The sequence below is a fragment of the Calidris pugnax genome, unplaced genomic scaffold (assembly GCF_001431845.1).
Source record: "Calidris pugnax isolate Ruff unplaced genomic scaffold, ASM143184v1 scaffold188, whole genome shotgun sequence".
In the NCBI taxonomy this organism is placed as follows: Eukaryota; Metazoa; Chordata; class Aves; order Charadriiformes; family Scolopacidae; genus Calidris; species Calidris pugnax.
Genome location: NW_015091257.1, coordinates 11,514,716 through 11,535,108, shown reverse-complemented (window position 1 = coordinate 11,535,108; position 20,393 = coordinate 11,514,716). Strand labels below are relative to the sequence as shown.

Genomic DNA, 20,393 nt, shown 5'->3' with positions numbered 1-20,393 from the left:
GGGCGGACGGCAGGCCCCGGCCTGCGCCTCGACCCTCCTCCTCCTGCCTGAGCGGCGGCAGCGGGTGTTCCCAGGGGCCGGCAGCCCAGCCCAGCCCAGCCCGTCCCGTCCCGTCCCGCCGGGCCCGGGAAACGGGAGCGTGTCCGGGGAAAGGCAGCTGGAGAGCGCGGCTCCGGCGGCGGCTGAGGCGTCACGGGGGCGCCGGATGCTGGGGCGGGACAGAGCGGAGCGCTTCCGGGCGGCCGTTGGGAGCCGTTGGAGAGCTGGCGCCGCAGGGTAGGCGGCGGGCCCGGGGCGGGACCCTGAGGGCATAGACCCCCCCCCTTCCATCTCCCTCCCTTCCCCGCTTGTCCCGCGGGCAGCCCCCGCGGCTTCCGGCTCTTCCCCTGGAGGCGGCGGCCCCGGCGGTGCACGGAGGAGCCGCCTGGAGCCCGGGCGGGCCTCAGGGCCTTAGGCCGCGGCGGGGGCGTTCATTGCTTCCTCCCCCCCCGATAAACTGTGGGGCCCTCGGGGATGGGAGTGGGCCCTGGGACTGTCGCAGGCCGGCTGTGTGTGAGGGAGAACGGTGCCCACCCTTCCCCGTTCTGCTGTCTGTCTGTGGGGCCCCCGGGGAGAGACGGCTGAGGAGATCCCTCAGAGACGGGTACATCCCGGTGCTTCCTGGGGCGGTTACTGGGAGGGATATCAGGGGTTAAATCATCTGTCAGTTGTGGAGTAAGAGTTTTTAGTAGTAATTGGATTAATTTCCAGGAGATGTTCTGCTTTCTAAGGATGTTCCCCCCCCCCCGTTTAAGTATAAATGTATAAGTATATATAAATATATAAGTATATTGCCTATAGAAGAGCTGGGGAGGGACTCTTTGCCAGGAAGGGTAATGATAGGACAAGGGGAAATGGTTTTAAATTGGAAGAAAAAAGATTCAGATTAGATATCAGGAAGAAATTTTTTACTATGAGGGTGGTGAGGCACTGGAACAGGTTGCCCAGGGAAGTTGTGGATGCCCCATCCCTGGAAGTGTTCAAGGCCAGGCTGGATGGGGCTTTGGGCAACCTGCTCTAGTGGGAGGTGTCCCTGCCCATGGCAGGGGGGTTGGAACTCGATGATCTTTGAGGTCCCTTCCAACCCAAACCATTCTATGATTCTATAAATGCATAGTGCATACCTAAGAGAGGTATGCAGTCTTTATTCTATGGTAAACATGAATAGGAATTATGTTGACTGATTTTTAGGAGCGTTTTCAAATGGATTAACAGCGTATATATAGTCTCATTTGTAAAGTGTGTCTATCTTTTTTTTTTTTTTTCCGTAAGGAGCACTAAATTGAAGAATGTCTGGCAGTTTCTACTTTGTGATAGTTGGTCACCATGATAATCCCATATTTGAAATGGAATTTCTGCCACCTGGAAAAGTAGAGTCCAAGGTGTGTTTTTTTCTCTGTGATACTCCTATGATGTAATTAGAGTGCATTTTCTTTTATAATTTTACAATATATTAGAAGCATGACCAGCATGTTGTTAAAAGTGTTATTAGTAGCTACTGTTTTCTTGGTTTTTTACTGAAATTTTGTCATAGGGAGTAAAACTCTGGAGTCTCTTAAAAATTCTTTGCCAGATCACGCTAATTCTTCATCAAACATTGTTTCCTTAAATATTTGATGCTGTATGGTGAAGAATACATACGCTAGTCATGCTTTGGTCATTGCTCTTAGTGTGTAGAGGTTTTGTAATAGCTGTTCATTATTTAATGCCACTTCCTGTCATTCTCTATTTTAAGGCATCTGTAAACAGTAATAAGATAAAGGAACATAAATTTGGAAGCTCTACTCAGTCCTTTATTTTTTATGCTGTAAAGAAATTTTATGTTTGTAATGATCTGCAGTAGTCATACTTTCTTTAAGTAAGAGAGGTGTAAAAACTTGTATTGATAAATACAGGTTTGAAAATGTGAGAAATGTAAGGCTACCCAATAAGTAGTTTCTAGTGGGGAAAAAACCAAATTATCCATAGTGATATTAGACCAAAGAAAAAATAAACTTCAGAATAGAAGTGCATGCATGAGTGTGTCCAAAAATGGAAGTATATGCTGTCACTGATTTGAACTGCATGGTGTCATCTGTATTTTGAACTAGTGTCCCACAAAAAAATGTAAATAAGGCTAGTCGGGCTAGCCTCAGTGAGTGTGGGGATGTGTCAGACAGTGGAAAAATTAATTTTCTGCAAATGGAAATAACTTGGTTTGCATATGCTTCCTGTCTGAGGCCGAAGTACTAAATTTTCTCCTGAGAGACAACCTAAACTTGATGTGCACTGAAGGAGAACTAGTAGTTATTGATATGTTTTGGCAACTATCACTTCTGTTTCCGAGAGGTGCCATTTAAGAGTGAATTCAGTGCAGGTGCACAGCTGCCTGAAGTGGTTTGCATAATGTATATGTGGTAAAAAAAGCCTTTGCCCCTTACACTTTACTGCTTAATCTCGTCCTCAGTACGGTTTAATGGAACTTGCAAGGCTGCTAATGCCCTGAGCTAAACTTGATTTGGGGGAAAAACGTAGTACAATGAGAGGTGTGAGAGCAGCATTAATAACATCGCTATTTTTTGAGAAACAGTGCAAGACTGCTTGTGTTTCCAATCTAATAGAAGCTTACAGTGTGGTTTAGTCTCAGGTTTCTTCTTGGCAGATGCCCTCCAGTGTTCTAATTAGTAAGAAAGTATATGGCTCTGTCTCCACACAACTCCTCTAGTGTTAAGGACAAACACTGTGTTCACCCTGTGAAGGCCATTCGTGTTTATTATAGGAAGAGGTGAAATTTACATCTGTAAGCATATATTTAATATCTGTTGCAGGATGTTTTTCTGCATTAGGCTCTTAGGAAAAAGAAAAACCCCCCCCCCATAAAACAATTCTATGTTACTAGGTAAATAGCCTGAAAGAACAGAGCATTTAGGTGATAATGCTGTCAATTTTCAAATAGGGGAATGTTTTCTAAATTTTACTGCTCCAGTTGCTTCTTTTAATGTTTCTTCTCACAGTCACTGCTGTTTCATGTACAGCTAGACATTTTAAGTATATGCAGAATAAGTATAAGTGCTCATCTCAGGATATGTGAAATGTCTCTCTCCTTTGCAAAAGTTAAATTTTCCTTAATTGCTTTACATATGAGATTTATAATGCTTCATGATGTAAGGCAAGAAGATGGAATCAAGAACTTCTTCAATGACGTATATGACTTGTATATAAAGGTAAGAACCCGCTTCTTGTGGTCTCGCTGCAGTACTTTTAAGGGTGTTCTGCTGGACCTGCTCAGGCATCCCTGTAGGAGCATGGTGACAATGAAAGCCAAGGGCTGTTCAGCAGAGGCTCAGAAGAAGTAGCCCGTGTTGTCACGGCCTGGCGGTACCTCCACTAGATGGGGCAAGCGCAGGCACCGACCGGGACATTCGCCATCCGGGCCTCCTGCCAGGAATCAAATGATACCGATTTCCAAAACAGAAATTCCCACCAGTGTCAACGATGGATTTGGTCTGAGGAGCTGGTACTAAGGGGTGGCTGTGCACATACATGGGGAGAATGCAAGGGCCTGGAAAACAAGTGATGTTTAGGAGCTCTGTGCACTTAAGTGATCCTAAAGAGGCTGAAAGCTAATACTAGTTGCCATTTGAAGTAGTATTTTTTTCCAGGGCTGGGCATTGTGCTTATTGATGATTTTTTCTTCTTTCCTCAGTTTGCAATGAATCCATTTTATGAACTCAATTCTCCCATTCGATCCAGCGCCTTTGAAAGGAAAGTACAGTTCCTTGGGAAGAAACACCTTTTAAGCTGAATAAATAACTTCTGAGTGAGCGCTTTTTCCACACTTCCCTGATTATTTGAACTGTAGTTCTTCTGGTTAGTTCTCCTGTTTGATATCCATCTTCCTGAAGATTGGCAAATTGGAGGCTGAAGAAGTTGTTGGTTTTTTTTCCCAACAATAGGATAAGAACAGCCAAGCTTCTTTAGTTTAAAGGTGTATCTTAAGAAGTTTCCTTCTATGTGCTATGAAAATCAAGTTTAAAAATGTCAGAGGGCAAATAAGTACAAACTGAGAAATGGGGGTGTCAATGCCTGTGCAAAATGTAAGCCTCTTCCACAGGGTGGGAAGAAATCGGATCTGAACACAAAAGCCATTTCCAGTCATGTGATTTAGTACAAACACAGAATTCCTGATTGTTTGGCCTGACGTCTTGATTTTGTTACAAACTTTTTGACTTGCAGTCCTTTGCTAGAGAACTTACTCTGCAGACTAACCAGATTAACTTTACTCTTCATGGTATTAAATCAGGCCTCTATTAATACTACAATGTGTAATGTATAAAGTGCTAAATAAAAGAGGATATATCAGCAAAGTTTTGTCTTCAGTATTTCAGGAAGTTTTGAGAAAAATAAACCTTGACGTTTTAAACTTTAAAATTGCAAATTTACCAGATGTTTAGTGCAATACATGTTTAGCTGCAGCATTGCATCAGTTAAATGAATTAGACTAGAACATCTGTGTCTGCCCTGACTTTGATTCTAATTAACACATGGTGAAAAAAAGAAATTAAATTAATAATGTTTAAATCCACTTTCCATTATCAGTGCAAGTGCTGAAATTTTCTTTTTGAAAATATATTTAGACAAAGGTTTTTGAACCATGAAACTGTTTGTTGAAGTTTTAGAAATGCATTATTTGGCCTGTCTGGCTACTATTCCATTGTAAAATGTGATTAGATACCCTTTTACAAAACTTACCCTCATTCCAAAATGGGTCATTTGGTATATACGTACCTAGTATTTTGGTTGGTTTCACAGTCTTTTTAGTTGTCTTTGTCCTTTTGCAGCAAATGTGTATAAGGTTTCTTCTTGGGCTTTTTTCATTGTAAAATGTGATTAGATACCCTTTTACAAAACTTACCCTCATTCCAAAATGGGTCATACCTAGTATTTTGGTTGGTTTCACAGTCTTTTTAGTAGTCTTTTCTCCTTTTGCAGCAAATGTCTATAAGGTTTCTTCTTGGGCTTTTCCTTTTTTTTTAAATGTCTGAAAAGTAATTTCCAAAAGAAGAAGCTTGCTGTTCTAGGAGGTACATATTGCACAGTCTGTATATAATACGGGGACCACATGTATATGTGCTTTAAATGTATAGTCAGTCATTATGTCTTTGTAATTTACACTTTAATGCTAAACTGTCACTGTAAAATATTCCATGAGAAAAAGAACACAATATAAAGGTTGCAATATTTACTTTAAATAAAATGTGGAATGATGCAGTACCAATGCCTGTTGAGTATACTTGAAATGATTTAGGAGAAAGGTAGATGATGACAATAAGGCTACCTTTATTAGTGGGGTGGCAAGTGAAGATGGGAACACTTGTCTTTGCAGTATTATTTTGTAAAAGCTCCATTGTACAGAATTTTGATAATGTCATGTTATGTAAATACAGTAAGGCTACCTTTATTAGTGGGGTGGCAAGTGAAGATGGGAACACTTGTCTTTGCAGTATTATTTCATAAAAGCTGCATTGTATAGAATTTTGATAGTGTCATGTTATGTAAATACCTTTTTTTTTTATTATTTTTTGGTACATACATGAAAGTAACAGAAACACATGAGGTAAAGCGTTCTCATTCATGTGGTAAAAAAGCTGGGGGGGGGGGGAGGGGGGTGTGATAATTGTATTCTTTTCTGCCAGCACACAGTAGGAAGTTACGTAAAATGAAAGTGTTTTATCTCTTGCCTGATCTCTGAAGGCAGTTAGTCAGCCAAATGGTGCCTCTTCTTATGCCCCCATATGTTTTTCCCCTTTTCTTCTGAATATAGGAATTGTATATGGGAAATGCACTCTCATAGGTCCATCCAGACTTTATAAAAACAGCCTGTTCCTGGCCACAGGAAAAGGACAATTATGTCCCACCTCATTACATGAATAATTACAGAGTTTGCAGTGAGGAACATGGTCTCATGACCACGGGAAGGTAGCAGCGATTTCCCTGTGACCAGAGGAATGCTTGGATAAGCTTTGCTTTGTGACCGTTTTCAATAGGCTGAAAGGCTGCTCTCTGGAAGGGACAGGGGGAAGTTGTCTTGTGATCACCTGTAGCCACGAATCTGCCCCAGGTGTGGAAGCAGCAGTTCTAGCACACATCAGCCAAGGAACAGTTCCTCAATGGACAAAGCAGAAGAGAGACCCCCTTTGTAAGCATTATGTTCATGCCACATCTCAGAGGCTTAGGAGTAAGAATTCAAATGAAATCTGTTGCAGTATGAGAAAGCAGCAGATAACCTGTACTATGCAATAAAGGCAAGAAAAACATTTGTAAGTTAAAGGGACTGGAATTACCCTAGATAGATAGTACAAAAATGAAGCGTAAGAACATTAGCACAAGCTAAGAACATGAACCAGCCTTAATAAACCTGGGCTGAAAATGCAACTTAGACTCAGCTTTCTGCAAGGGTCTGTTAGTTACTAGTTAGTTAGGTAACCTGTCGTATAATTTAAGTAAGATCTGTTTGGGGTACAGAGCAACTGTTGAAGCAAGCAGCCTGGTTCTGGCAGCAGTCTTATGCCAAGCATCTATATACTTTGCTGTCACATGAGTTGTTAGCTGGGTCCCAGCTAGTTTCTTCTGCCCCTTCCCATTTTGCTCTCTCTTCTAATAAGCATAGCTTTCATCATTCACACATACTTGCCATGACAGTATTTTCTGCTCCTCATTTTAAAGGACACCTGAAACTTCATGTACATACTACATAGTATGCTCTACAGAACTTAATTATCACCAACAGGACCCCCTGACACTTGAGGTACAATTAGTACTTGAAATGAATCAGTGAATTGAAACGTAAGCCACAAGCACTTACCTTACCTCCATATCAAATGATAGGTACTAAGCTTTAACAGAGTCCAGGAATGCCACACCATTATTAAGTTTTTGGATTTTTTTTTTGTAACTATTATCTACATCTCCTTGTGATAGGACTTTTGTTTCCTTCAAGTACCTGCTAGTCTCCTTTTGAGACCAAATCCTGACCTCAACTCCTATACTGTTTTATTTACTATAGCACGTAAACCTGCCTTTATCTCTACTAGCCTCTTTTGTGATTACTGTACAGTCATGGTACAGCAGCTCCCAGAGCACAAGTAATACTCTTCTATTGTATTAGGTTTTATTTACCTTTATTAAACCTACTTCTCAGATAGAAGCTTGGTAACCATGATGTTACATGGAAAGGGGACAGATGGGAAAATGAAGACAGATGCTCAGGCACAAGATGACCACAATAGTTCTCATTCTTAAATGTTTCCTTTTAGCAAACTTACTTGAATCTTATCTAGAGTACTCTAGTCATGGTAACTTTATCTCCTGTTTTGCTTCAATCTTAACCACTGCTAAAATGAACATTAAAAGAAGCTTAATTAGTAATAGCAGTAGTTTTACAACGATTTCACATCACTAGCTTAGTAGCCCCCAACACAAGCAGTCTTCATTTTTAAAGCTTTTCATTCTCTCAGCTTAAGAGGAGTTTAGCTAAGACTTTCTTCACAGATCTATTAATTCATTGACTATAAATTCATTGGAAGTAGCAGCTCAAGCTATATTTAGCTGTTAGGTGACGGAAGCTTGAAAGAGTTTTGTTGCTGTACGTGCAGGACTGTAAGAATGAATTAGACTTAAGAACGTACAAAAGGTAAGAAGATGCCATTTTTAAGCAGGAGCAGCAGATCTGTGGAGTAAAGTCATCCTGGACAGGTTCAAGCAAGAATACAATACATTCAGAAAAGTGTATAAAGAGCGACAAGAAGGGTTTGTTTTGCAAGCTTTACTTCCAAATAATTACACCTGTTACAGAGTGAACAGATAAGAGAAAACTCTTCCTGTTACTGTACTCTTAAGAAAGGCTTTTCTATTGGAACAAAAAAGCCACTGTACAGAAAGCAGAATCTGTGTAGTTTAGCAGATAACACGGCCTGCGCTGTAGGCCTCAGACCCTTTTGAAGCCCACGAGGTGTGTATGTGCATGCCTCTTAGCAGTCAGATTACACATTGAAGCAACAGCACGCGATCAAGTTTGCTATTCCAAGGACAGCAGGTACTCTGAGCGCCAACATTCAACAGCTTCTCAAGTATTCTACCATTTAACTGGAATGGAGAGCCTCAAATACACCTTCTGTGGTCTCATCTGCATTACTGCAGAAAGACTGTCCTATAAATACAGAATTTGTTTCTGTTCACCATCATGTAATGAGTACAGTAATATAAAAGACATTGTCTTAAACGTGTCCATATCCTAAAATAGCAAATTAAATAAGGATCAAATTCAGCTCAAACACTAGCTGTAGTTATTTACTGGTATTAGGGCTGAAAGCTGTCACTATCTACTGTAAGTCAAAGGCTTCCTGAGTTCTCTACGTATTGCCAATCCTTAGTTTCACAGTGCAGAGATTACTGGTAAACACATTCAGAGCTCATAGGTTAACAGGAACAAGAAGTTTGAAACTTTAAGGCTGCATACTAAAAATTCTCTTACACATTTGTCATAATGTGGATCCCTTCAAGTGCTATTAAAGCTGACTGAATAAAGCATATCTCTTTCATAACTAAAAATGGTTATACTTCAGTTACTCAGATTTTTTTACCTTACTGATCAGAAACATGCTAGAACGGGAGTTAAGGCAAAGACATGTAGTAACTTAAAAAAATCATCAGTGTCTTGCATTAAACTGCTGGAAAAATTAGTAGAGCATTAGAACAGTAAATGAAAGGAAAATGGACATTAAATATGTAGGAAATTTATTTCCTACTTAAAAAACCTACACAAATTATAGCAAATTAGGCGATTAGAGAAGACCTGAAGGTAATTTATATTAACTTATAATAAACACGTTAGAGATGAAGTACCACTCACAGCAAAAGGAATGTAGTGAGACTGAAGTTTAATACCTAGCATTGTTAAGAAACTGACTTCTAGTGAAACAAAAATGGAATGCCGATTTCATAAAAATATACACATATAAAAGTATCTTTGTGCCTGAATTCCAGAACAGTTTCTCCAAAGTAGTGCTTCTAGAACTTTCAAGTTTTAATCATATTCAAAGTATTTATCATTTGAATAAAGTTGGCAAATTACATTCTTATATTAATGTTTTTACTTGACACCTTCCTAAACAGAAAGCGTCATTAATTCAATAATGGGTCACTCCTGAATGGAAATTTTTCTTTTGCTCCCCCAAGAAAGCAGCAGAATATTACAATTTTAATATTAGAGTGAAACCCATTTGTTATTTTATCTACTACACCTTCCCCATCCTCTTATATAGCAAGCTAGTCAAAAGTAATTTGCCAAAAAAAAAAAAATATATATTTTAAGTCAACAACAAGATGAACTGGTTTTCGGTTTCCGATGAAGGTTTACTGTATCTGTTTGAATAAAGTGATCCGATCTGTCTTCAGAGGCTAGAACTCTTCTAACGGCTTCTTCAAAGGCAGCTGCAACATTAGTGGCATCTTTTGCACTGGTTTCAAAATAGGGATGGTTGCCATTATTCCTGCACCAGTCTTGGGCTTCTTCTGTAGACACTTGCCTTTCATCGATATCAACTTTGTTACCCAGTATCACAAATGGAAAACTTTCAGGCTCCTTGACGTCTGCATAATAAATGAATTCTTTCTTCCAGTTGCTTAAGTTTTGGAAGCTTTGAGAGTCATCCACGCTGAAGGTTAGCAGGCAACAGTCAGAACCTCGATAGAAAGGAGTCCGCAAGCTCCTAAAACGTTCCTGACCTGCCGTGTCCCATATCTGCATTGTAACAAAGTGTCCATCAACTTCCAACTCTTTATTTAAGAATTCCACACCTATGGTATGAAACAGCTGTGCATCAAACTTGTTGGTGACATATCTGTTCATAAGGGAACTCTTCCCAACTCCACCATCTCCCAGCAGGATTACTTTGAGGAGCGATGATTTTGCTGCCATTGTTACAGGAGTAGATCCTCCTGATTTCCTAGACCTGCAAAGATTAAGAGAATTATTAAAAAGGGAAGACTTGTGATCAGAAAATTTTACATGCATAAGTACCTAGAAAGCATTAAAATCCACCAACATCAAGTTTCATGTACAAAAGCAGGAGGATAATGCTAAATAGGTGAAACGCAGATACTCATAGTAAAAATACCCACTGAAAAACACCACATGTTTAAGAGGTGTCTCTTCCCCAGCCTGCAGTCTGTACAGTAGCCTAAGCAGGGCACTGTGTGAATTACACTTAAAACCCCCAAACCCTTCAACGTTTGTGCAGAAGGGGTATCGCATCACGTTCAACCAGTGCAACAATTCATTTATGGTCGCTGAAAAAGATCCATGGAAAAAAGTGGGGTGAGAGAATTTTATAGAGCACATGGCCTTGAACTAGTCACTTCAGTGCCATATTCCATTAGCAAAGCTGTGTTTAAACGTGCAGAAGTGAAGAGGAAGCTTTAGGAATAAAGCAGGACACCATCTGTTATACTGGAATAACTGCTGCACTTCACTCAAAATTGCAACCAGACAAGCAATTTTAAATTAACTCACAGGGAACACAGTGATCTATAGAACAAATGCAAATGCTGTAATTTTATTTTAAAGTCAGGTAACGAGGTATTGGTACACTAACATTCATGATTTTACAATTTACTCCTTGCAGAACAGGGGTGATGAATAGGATACTGTTAGAACTACTATAAAAGCAAATTCACTGTTGCTACTTCAAATGGTACTCAAGATGCCAAATCACAGAATCTTCTAGGTTGGAAGGGACCTCAAAGATCATCTTGTCCAACCGTCAACCTAACTGACAAAAATAGACACCCACACAACAAACAAGAAGCATCACCATCACTAAACCATACCTCCCAGCACTACATCAACCCGTCTTTTGAACACCTCCAGGGATGGTGCCTCAACCACCTCCCTGGGCAGCCCATTCCAATGCCTGATAACCCTTTCAGTGAAAAATTTTTTCCTAATATCCAGCCTGAACCTTCCCTGGCGCAACTTGAGGCCATTTCCTCTTGTCCTGTCACCTGTGACTTGAGAAAAGAGACCGACCCCCACCTCTCTACACCCTCCTTTCAGGTAGTTGTAGAGAGCAATAAGGTCTCCCTCAGCCTCCTCTTCTCCAGACTGAACAACCCCAGCTCCCTCAGCCTCTCCTCATAAGACTTGTGTTCCAGACCCCTCACCATCTTTGTCGCCCTTCTCTGGACCCGCTCCAGCACCTTAATGTCTTTTTTATGGTAGGGGGCCCAAAAACTGGACACAGTACTCGAGGTGGGGCCTCACCAGTGCTGAGTACAGGGGGACGATCACCTCTCGGGCCCTACTCGCCACGGGCAAGCCCCCACTAACAGTCCTGCTAGTAGGTGTCAACTTCCCATGGTAAAATTGTCAAAAAGCCTGGAAGTGCTAGGGAATAGTCCATCTGCAAGAACAGGGACCATGCACCAATGAAACATTTTTACTGTCAGACTTAAAAAAAAATTTTAAAAAAATATCTTTTAACACAAAAGTAGTTAGCTCATTAGCATTTTGTATCAGCCCAAGCTTTGCACTCATTACAGTACTGTTATTTAATGGTGTAAAAGATTGTTTTAGTTGCTATGGGGTAAAGTTTCATTTTTGAAGAGCGCAAACTTAAGTTTCTGTACAAGGTGAACTACTGTTCCTATACTTGCCTGATACTAAACGAGCTCAAAGTAATTCAGCCAAGCAGAATTCTCTGAAAATAGCATCTATTTAAAATGGAAACAGGTCATAAATTGCCTAGTTCGTCTCCTGCTCTGAAGGAAGGAATGCAGTCTTGCTAGTTGTAATTAGCATTACTGGCATATACATCACCCACAGAGCATGGCTATGGAATTAATACCTGATACAAGCTGGCATGAGAGTCATATGACTCCGTGCTGCCTTGATTCAAGGCCTACATTAGGAGTGAGAAATTTCAGGAATTTTTTCATAACTTCTCATCTTTGAATGTTTATTTCTTAGACACAATCTAAGACAGAAGAACTGCTTTATAGTTTGAGAGCTGCTGAAGCATCAACACAAAGAAATTTCAAAATATAAGGAACAGTGGCTGTTTCCATTAAGAATTTGTTTAGAGCAAGTAATTTTATTCATTCATACCATGTCATTAAAAACAATGTTTAAAATCCTTCATTTTGTACAAGCTTGTATCATAACAATGTTAGAACTGCATAAGAGCTGTAAGTAGACTAGCTGTAAGTTCATTTACATGCTATGTAAATAATTGCTATGGCTCAGGATATGAACACATACATTTCTGTGTATGTGAAAAGCCTTATTAGAGTCACTGGACTGCCTGCATATGAGTTCCAGGTTCATGCTGAAATCTTTAAAATGGTCCAGTGTCTTCATTTATCTCCCTATTTCCTACTGTTGGTCTACAAATCAGTTGCCTGAGCTACACCATTAGATGGGAGCATCTTCATAATAAATAATGCATTCATGAGAACAGAGAGTACTGAATGTCCTCCTGTGCTTCCACTTCAGCAAAGAGAACAAATTACAATTTACTTTTTCTGTCCTACTGAAATCACAAGTTCCCTAAAAGACATAATGTGAATAAATAACTGACTTCAGGAAATCTGACTGGTACTATGCACATGTTTCTTTAGCTTCTACAGTTTGAAGAACTGCAGTTATTACCATGAAATTGTCCATGAAGCCATATTTTAAACAAAATAGAAGAAAACTCTGTTAACAGTATCTAGTGCTTTTGTTAATCCAGAACCAGAGAAGTTATTTTGCACAATTTCAACTATACGGGCCATTACAGTGAGTGCTAGGAGGCTGATGACTGTAAAAATACTTTTACTGGGCAGACAATTATAGACCAGCCACACACCATTAAAAGTGTCTTTTCAATAAAACCAAGCTGGTCCCTCTACACAAAGGCTACAGAAACAGTCTTCCCAGGACTGGATGTTGTCGGCAACATCACTTTTCAGGACATTCAGCTTCCACAGTAGAAGCTGTCATGCTTAGCTAGCAGTTTATGTTTTAAAGTTTTTAATCCAAAATAAGTGGGATATATGTTCAGTCATTTAAATACACACAAGCTGGATCTGAAGTGATTTAGAGCACCCACAGAACCAGGATGTTTTCAGTATAGTAGGCTGCTGCATTTTTTCCACTTACACATCTTTAAGGTATGATTTTTAAATAGCTCAATTTTTGTAATTTTTTTTTTTTCCTAAGTTATGAAGCCTTAACACTCCAATAAGGTAATAAGTCCTTAAGATCTGGAGAATTAACGTTATTTCTCCTATTACATACTTAAAACTTATTTGTGTAACATGCTTTTTGACAAGGTTCTTAGAAGGAACAGTCAACATCTGATACATTTCTGAACGTTTATCACCTTAACAGTCCAGTTTAATTCATCGTTTGGTATCTGGAAACAAAACAAAAACTTAATTTCCAATGTGCATGTGACTATTTTAATCATCGTCAGGAATTGCAAGACACCATAGAACTACAGGTAACTACTTGCTCTGGTTATTTCTTACTGTGCTGCACAATTAGTTTAATGTAGAAGTCTACTACACAGAGGAGTCCTTAAAGAGAAGATTTTTTTTCCCCTCGTGTTCCTCTATCATTTCTATACTCCCAAGAAATTCAGAGCAAATAAATAAAAGGCAGCCCCACTCTGGTGCATTTGGATAACTGTTTCTGAATTGCCTCCATATGTACCGTAATACAAAAAGTAGTGTAATTGTCACCTCCTAGAAGCTCCCTTTTAAACAGTGAACTGAATTACATCAAACATTTCCATCAGCAGTCCAAACATTTGCTGGCAAGACTAAAAACAACATGCTAAGCAACTTCAAAAAAATAAATCAGTGTACACTACAGAATCTTTGATTTCCAGCCCCTCAAAGGTTAGAGAAACACCACTGCCTTATCCAGTCTATCCATCTACATTTTCTTAATTCCATGACAGCTTTGTAGCTGCCTTTTTGAGTGCAATCACCTCTTTTAACACTTAGATAATGAGGCAGCACTCAAAGAAAAACAAGTTTCTTGGTCTAGAAAACCATAGCAGCAACATGCAAACTTAGTTTAGGAATTTCTCTTTTTTTTCTACTACAAAAATAATTTAATAGATTAAGGAGGACCCGAGTACTAAAGACTGAAGAGAGGTGCTGAACTCAAGTTTTGTCTATGGAAAACTAGTGTTCGCCAACACCACAATTGCATTGCATCTATGACGTCAGCAAGCTACAACCCCACTAAAACTATTAAGCAAACAGAGTCAATTGGAACAATTTATAGTTTCACTTTTACCATACTGATACCAGGCAGAGTAGCTCAACATAAAAAAAAAAAATTAGTTACCTAGCAACTGAAATCTCACCCCTACCCTCTCTTTTTAATAAAAGACACCAAAAACTGTATCTGTTGCAACAGCACCACTGAATTCCCTTCATATTCTTGAAGAAATAGATGTAAGGGACACTTCAGATTTCTAAACTATTGTTTCTCCATTTGTACCTACTTTATTACTTAGAAACAGGCAAGAAAATTTATTTTAACCACGATTTTCAGCCAGCAGTCACTGATAAACCACCTGCTATATGAAATCAAGGCTAAACCCAAAGGTTTCCTTAAAGATTTGTGGTACAGCGTTTAACTAAAGTTGCTAAAGAGCACCCATTTGACTTCGAGAAGTAAAAAAAAAAACAAACCCAAGGTAAGGCAGACTTGAGTTTGTTCCAACTAACCTCATTTATTTACAGCCTAATACACTTTCAGACAAGACTTCTTAAAAAAGGGGCCATCTTTGTTATAGATGTAAGAAACACTCTCTCAAAGCTACTGACAAGCAGAATTATCAGTTCCATAACGAGCATAACAGTAACACTGACCATGTTTCATAACTTCCTATCTATATTTTTAGATTTACACATATAGAACACTGTCATTTCAGCTCTGAAGCTTATTTAAAATTTTCTTTGCTGAGCCATCTTATTTTGTTAAACCACAGGTATCAGACATTAATATTTTTAAAAGGCACACCAACACTTCAAGTATTTTGTCTCACAAAAACATTTGCCTTTAAATAACATAGTGTAAACTTACTCCCTTATTAGTAATTTTTTTTCTTCACACTAACAAAGCATTTGACATTATTTACCAGGCTAGCACTAAAAAAGTTGTTTCCTGTGGTTTGTTAGTTGCAGACTCTCATGAAAAAGTTACATAAATTGCTTCTCTGGGAAACTTCTGAAAAAAAGTCCCAAGAACTATCAGAATTGCAGCAGCAGAGGCAGAATCCAGAACTATGCAAAGCAGTTTTCAAAACTTACACTTCACTTACTGTTTGTGGAGTTCTTACATCTCTCAGCCCTCAATCACTACAGAGCAGTTAAAATTGTCACCTACAGCAGATCTGCAAGTTTCCAGAAACCTGAAAAGAAAGGACAGAAGCAAATTTTCTCCTCTTTCTCTGCTTTGTTAATCCTTGCTCCTGTATTTAGAAAGTGCTAGTTTACACCTTGGCCAATGAATTGGCACACAAACTGTTTTTTGGTTCATAGGAGGCCACAAGCCTACTGAGATACTAATCATCTTGCAAGTCTTCCTTCCTTGATCTCTGATTTCACCATTGCACTGTGAGGGTAGTTTGTGTTTTCTGTTGCACAGCTCTTCAATAATTTGATGACAGATTATCTGAGAATCACCTCTTGCTGTAAGCAGCCTGGACGTGCTTTATCTAACACCAGAATATCACTAGAGTTTAGTCGTGATAATACGAATACAACCCAAAATGAAGTGACATAGCTGTTGTTTTCCATTTATGTATCAAAAACTTGTATTTGGGGGTTTCTTTACAAGATTATTTTCAGGCAGTTCAGGACTCTAGCTCAAACAGTTGCCTGGCATGACTCAGGTCTATGAAAGAAGCAGCAGTCAAGGGAAGGAACCTTTGAGTCTACCTAACCCCTGGATCATGAAATCATCCCAGTACCTACTGCCAGAATCAATTCATTTCTTCTAATTTACATCTAGACACAAACTCAATCAGCAAAACTTGCTGGGAGAAATACCTACATTTATACCTCTGCTAGTTTGATCTTACAGAGACCTGGCACTCGCTCTCCATCTCATTTCCTATGTTCAAGTAGAACAAGCAGATGAAATTAATCATAGTTGATGCTTTTCAGCAGCTCACAGTTGAGCATCTCCCGCCTTAAGTATTCCACTACTTTCAGCCAACTTCAAAACACCCTTAAGAGCTGCTGCTCTTGGTCCAACATTTCTAACAATTCATGAGTTAATTGACATTCTCCTTGCAACCTACTCCTCTGTTGCTGCTTCCACTCTTTCAATAACTTATCAAGCAATTATTTCTGCTCACATTTGCTCATCTTTCTCCCTTGCCTTAGTTTCCCTTTTCCTCCATGGATTCTTAGCAATAGCAGCCTCTGTTGGTCAGGATACATTGTGCATTGATGTTCTTCCCAATATAACTGTGAGCAAAGCCCATCCCTAAGGGATTAAGTGGGTTACACTGTACCAGGCCAACACACTGTCTGCTCTGGAGAGAATCAAAACAAAAAACACAACACCTAGGGAAGTGAACATTATAAAAAACGATACAAGGAATTCTTACAAGCCTTTTTGCCGGGTAGTGTCTATTCATTGTGAAACATTTATGTAAAACTCCAATCTGAAGGAGCTGAAAGATCTGTTTCTCATGATTTATTACTAAAATGACACAAAATTGAATACAGCTTGAATCCAAATACCTCATTTGACCCTTTGCAAATTTTTTCACTTATTTTCAATTTAAGAAACTTGATGGCTTGCTTGAGCACTCAAAAGCAACACAAGGGCTGCTAGAGTGTTTTTGGCTTTGGAGTTTGGTTTTTTTTGTTGTTGTTTCTTTTTGTGTTTTTTTTTTCTTTAAACACCCCACACTCCCTATTTTTCAACTTAACATAAAAGGCTATAAAGGCTTTACTAAAATTAAGGCAACAAACAAAGCTCCATAAAACCTGAAGACAGAAAAATAACAGTTCATTTTAAAGTCCATGTTGATACTGACACACAGATATAGCTGTACCATTTGGTTAGGTTTCTCTAGAAATAAAAGTGCTAGAGGAAAAAAAAAAAAAAAAGGCTTGGATTTATTTTGGGTATATCTGAGAAACAGCCCTCCCTCCAGTCTGCCATTATAGCTTGCTAGAATTACAGCTACTAGAAAGTCACAAAAAAAATTCCCCAAAAAACCCAGCCATACACAATCACCCTTGCTCTAAAAAAAGCGAGCACAGACAACTTCAGGGTTGTTGTACAACACTTTAAGAGACAAATGAAAACCACATGCTTATTTAGTAGAGCTGTAAATTAACGTGGACAAGAAGGAAGGAAGGAAAACGTGTGAGGTGGCAGACTGCATGACAGCTATCTGCAGACAAGCGCTTTAATTCCAAAGCAAAATTTAGCCAAACTCCCTACTTGCCTTCCCCACCCAAGTTAAAACAAATAAGTATTCTCTATGTATCTAGCTATATATAACTTTGCTGCAAAGGCCACTAATATCGGGTTTTAAAGCTAGTTCTCTTGCGCTATTCTGTTATCCATGCAATTATTTTGCACAAGTAACATTCAACACAAGACTAGTTACACTGAAAACTGCTCGTTAACCACACAGACAATCTTAACCCGACCCTTTTGGTTCTCCTGCCATCACCACCGCCTAAGTTTGCCCAGGCCACCTGCCACCGCCAGGAAAGCACCCGGCCGTTGCGGGGGAGAGCGACATCAAGTCACCGGTTCAAAAAAAGAAGAACTAAAAACGTAAAGCCCGTTGCTCCGGCTCCCCCTCGGGAAAAGTTCTTCAGCAGGCGGCCACGGGAAAAGGCCGTAGAGAGACCTTTTATCTTGGAAAGGTGCTGACAGGCGCGATACCGAGTTTCGCCCAAGCAGCTCAGAGAGATCCTTATCGGCGCCGGGGAAGCACCGCGGAGCCGGAGACCGGGAGCCGGCCGGGAAGGGCCCGGCTGGAAGCCCTTTCCCCTACGGAGCCGCCGCCTGCCCCGCAGTCACGGGATCCCCGGTCACGCCACACGGCCCCGCGGAGCGCCCGCCGCCCGCCTCCCACCCGCGCACCCGGCGAAGGGGACACGGCAGGGAGGCCGGAAGAGGAGGAGGGGGGGAAGAGGGAGCGGCTGGGACTCCCCTCCTGCGGGCCGGAGGCCGGCAATTCCCCAGCCAGCACCGGGAAGCCGACAGAGCAGGGAAGGAGAGAGGGGAACAGAGCAACACGCGGAAGAAGGAAAACAACGAGACGCCAGTCAGGTCCCGGCCGCCCCCTCAGACCCCTCAAAGGCGGGCGAGGGGGCCGCCCTCCCCGGGACAGCGGCCGCTGCTCGCCCTTACGCCTGCCGGGGACAAAGGGAAGGAGAGAGGGAGGTTGCTACCACGCCGTGCCCGATACCTGCCCGCGGGAGGGGGGCCGTCGTCGCCGGTCCCGAGGCCGGGCCGCGCCACCGCCCGAAGCCGCCGCCGGGCGCTGGGGAAGGAAGAAACAACATGGCGGAGCGGGCGGGGGGCGGGGGCTGAGGGGATCACGTGAGCGGGGTGCAGGGCGCATGGCCACGCCCCCTGAGGGAGAGGGGCGGGCCCGCAGGTGGCCCCGCCCGCCCCTCGAAGCTCCGCCCCCGTGGTGCGGGGGGCGCGGGCGGTGGGCTCCCGCGGTGAGGGGGGTGTGCGTTTGTTCAACCACCCGCCCGTGGAAAAGCTCTGGAGTTGGCAAGCGGGAACGGGTTCAGGCTGGATATTAGGAAAAATTTTTTCACTGAAAGGGTTATCAGACATTGGAATGGGCTGCCCAGGGAGGTGGTTGAGGCACCATCCCTGGAGGTGTTCAAAAGACGGGTTGATGAAGTGCTGGGAGGTATGGTTTAGTGATGATGCTCCTTGTTTGTTGTGTGGGTGTCTATTTTTGTCAGTTAGGTTGACGGTTGGACAAGATGATCTTTAAGGTCCCTTCCAACCTAGAAGATTCTGTGATTCTGTGAAACGGGCTCAGGTTGCGCCAGGGGAGGTTTAGGATGGATATTAGGGAAAATTTCTTCACCGAAAGGGTTGTTCAAGCGTTGGAACAGGCTGTCCAGGAACAGTGGTGGAGTCATCATCCCTGGGGGTATTTAAAAGTCAGGTGGATGTGGCGCTTAGGGACATGGTTTAGTGGTGGACGTGGCAGTGTTAGGTTAACGGTTGGACTAGATGATCTTAAAGGTCCCTTCCAACCTAGTGACTCCGTGATTCATTGACTCTAAGCACTGAAGTGTCCCTAGAGGTCCGAGCTCAGTGATGGCTGTCCTATCAGATTTAAAAGAAAGACAGCTCTTCCACTGCAAGAGGGTAAGACTTTCATTTGTTCTATAACACTCTGAATTACTAAGCTTTAAAACACCTTTATCAACTATTTGCAGGTCAGAGTTTATCAAGTATTTGCAGGCTCCACGTCGAGGGCCCCCACGTAGCCAAAGTCATGACTGTAAGGCAGCTTCTCTTTACAGGTAGAGACATTTAAAAACAGACATGTGTCAATGAAGGAACGCACCAAAACCCAAGGTATGCTAATCAGAAAGAGCAGTCAGACACTCCTCTTCTGCAGGAATCCAGAAGAACATCAGCCTGACTGTTTCAACAAGATCACAGGAGAAAAGTCTAAACAAGCTGGTGATAAGAGCCTTTTCTGTGCTTTTACGACTCATCACAAGGATAGGAAAAAAATGTAATTAAACTGAAAAGGGCAGAAATTATTTAAGTGTGTTTTAAAAGGTTCCCACATCATCAAGAGGGATAGGCGGTGGCAGGCGTAAGGAAAGAACATTTGAAATAGACCCGTTTGCTCGAGCAGTCATCACATGCTTCCGATCATAAGGGAGATGCAATCAGACTGGAATTGCCACTCGCAGAGTCATCTTGTTTTGGATCAGATTTACACCACCACCCAAGGAATGGAAAACAAGATCTCAAGTATCATCAAAAGGAAATGTCTCCTACTGACAGGAGCAGGATTATTTAAAGGCAGTCCATGCTAGAGGCAAAACTGATGATACTAGATCCATTCTTTTTTAACAAATCTGGACTTTGAAGTTTTTTCAGTACTTTTTTTCCTGAGATCTGCTTTCCTACAATGCTAAAGTAAAATTCAAGTAAGTGCTGGAGAGGGAGAAAAATGGCCTCTTTAAATAATGGTAATTATAAGACAGAAGTTCTGATCACTTCTAGCATTATTGTGTGATTTAAAAAGAAAAATAAAAGATCTGCATTTACAAGTGAAGGAAATAAT

At 41.1% G+C, this 20,393-nt stretch overlaps 3 protein-coding genes across 6 annotated transcripts in view; 1 reads left to right on the top strand and 2 right to left on the bottom strand.

Moving 5' to 3' along the window:
* OFD1 (oral-facial-digital syndrome 1) overlaps window positions 1–177 on the bottom strand; it is a 35,050-nt gene extending 34,873 nt beyond the window's left edge. The window contains exon 1 of the mRNA XM_014960225.1: window positions 48–177. The gene's annotated coding sequence lies outside the window, so the exon portion shown is untranslated. The remainder of the gene's footprint in view (window positions 1–47) is intronic.
* TRAPPC2 (trafficking protein particle complex 2) lies at window positions 142–4,575 on the top strand. Its single transcript, XM_014960179.1, has 4 exons — window positions 142–276; window positions 1,312–1,453; window positions 3,017–3,242; window positions 3,725–4,575. Exons 2-4 carry the CDS (start codon window positions 1,329–1,331, stop codon window positions 3,821–3,823), a joined length of 450 nt encoding a protein of 149 aa, XP_014815665.1. The 5' UTR covers window positions 142–276; window positions 1,312–1,328; the 3' UTR covers window positions 3,824–4,575.
* A 3,253-nt stretch (window positions 4,576–7,828) lies between these two features.
* Window positions 7,829–18,636, bottom strand: RAB9A (RAB9A, member RAS oncogene family). Of its 4 annotated transcripts, none has more exons than XM_014960338.1 (3): window positions 18,528–18,597; window positions 15,391–15,491; window positions 7,829–10,031 (listed from the first exon to the last, which is right to left on the bottom strand). In XM_014960338.1, exon 3 carries the CDS (start codon window positions 9,995–9,997, stop codon window positions 9,392–9,394), a length of 606 nt encoding a protein of 201 aa, XP_014815824.1. In that variant the 5' UTR covers window positions 9,998–10,031; window positions 15,391–15,491; window positions 18,528–18,597; the 3' UTR covers window positions 7,829–9,391. The 4 variants fall into 4 exon arrangements, with proteins under 4 accessions (XP_014815824.1, XP_014815822.1, XP_014815825.1 ...); XM_014960336.1 differs by having other exon boundaries at window positions 15,402–15,491; XM_014960339.1 differs by lacking the exon at window positions 15,391–15,491 and having other exon boundaries at window positions 18,532–18,636.
* Window positions 18,637–20,393: the final 1,757 nt, after the last annotated feature.

Excerpts from the sequence above, each read along its gene's own strand:
- TRAPPC2 (XM_014960179.1), top strand. The coding sequence starts at position 1,329 with ATGTCTGGCAGTTTCTACTTTGTGATAGTTGGTCACCATGATAATCCC. Across the intron at positions 1,454-3,016 it reads CTCTGTGATACTCCTATGAT|ATGTTTCTTCTCACAGTCAC; the intron begins GTAATTAGAGTG and ends TTGCTTCTTTTA. Across the intron at positions 3,243-3,724 it reads TATATGACTTGTATATAAAG|TTTGCAATGAATCCATTTTA; the intron begins GTAAGAACCCGC and ends TTCTTTCCTCAG.
- RAB9A (XM_014960339.1), bottom strand. The coding sequence starts at position 9,997 with ATGGCAGCAAAATCATCGCTCCTCAAAGTAATCCTGCTGGGAGATGGT.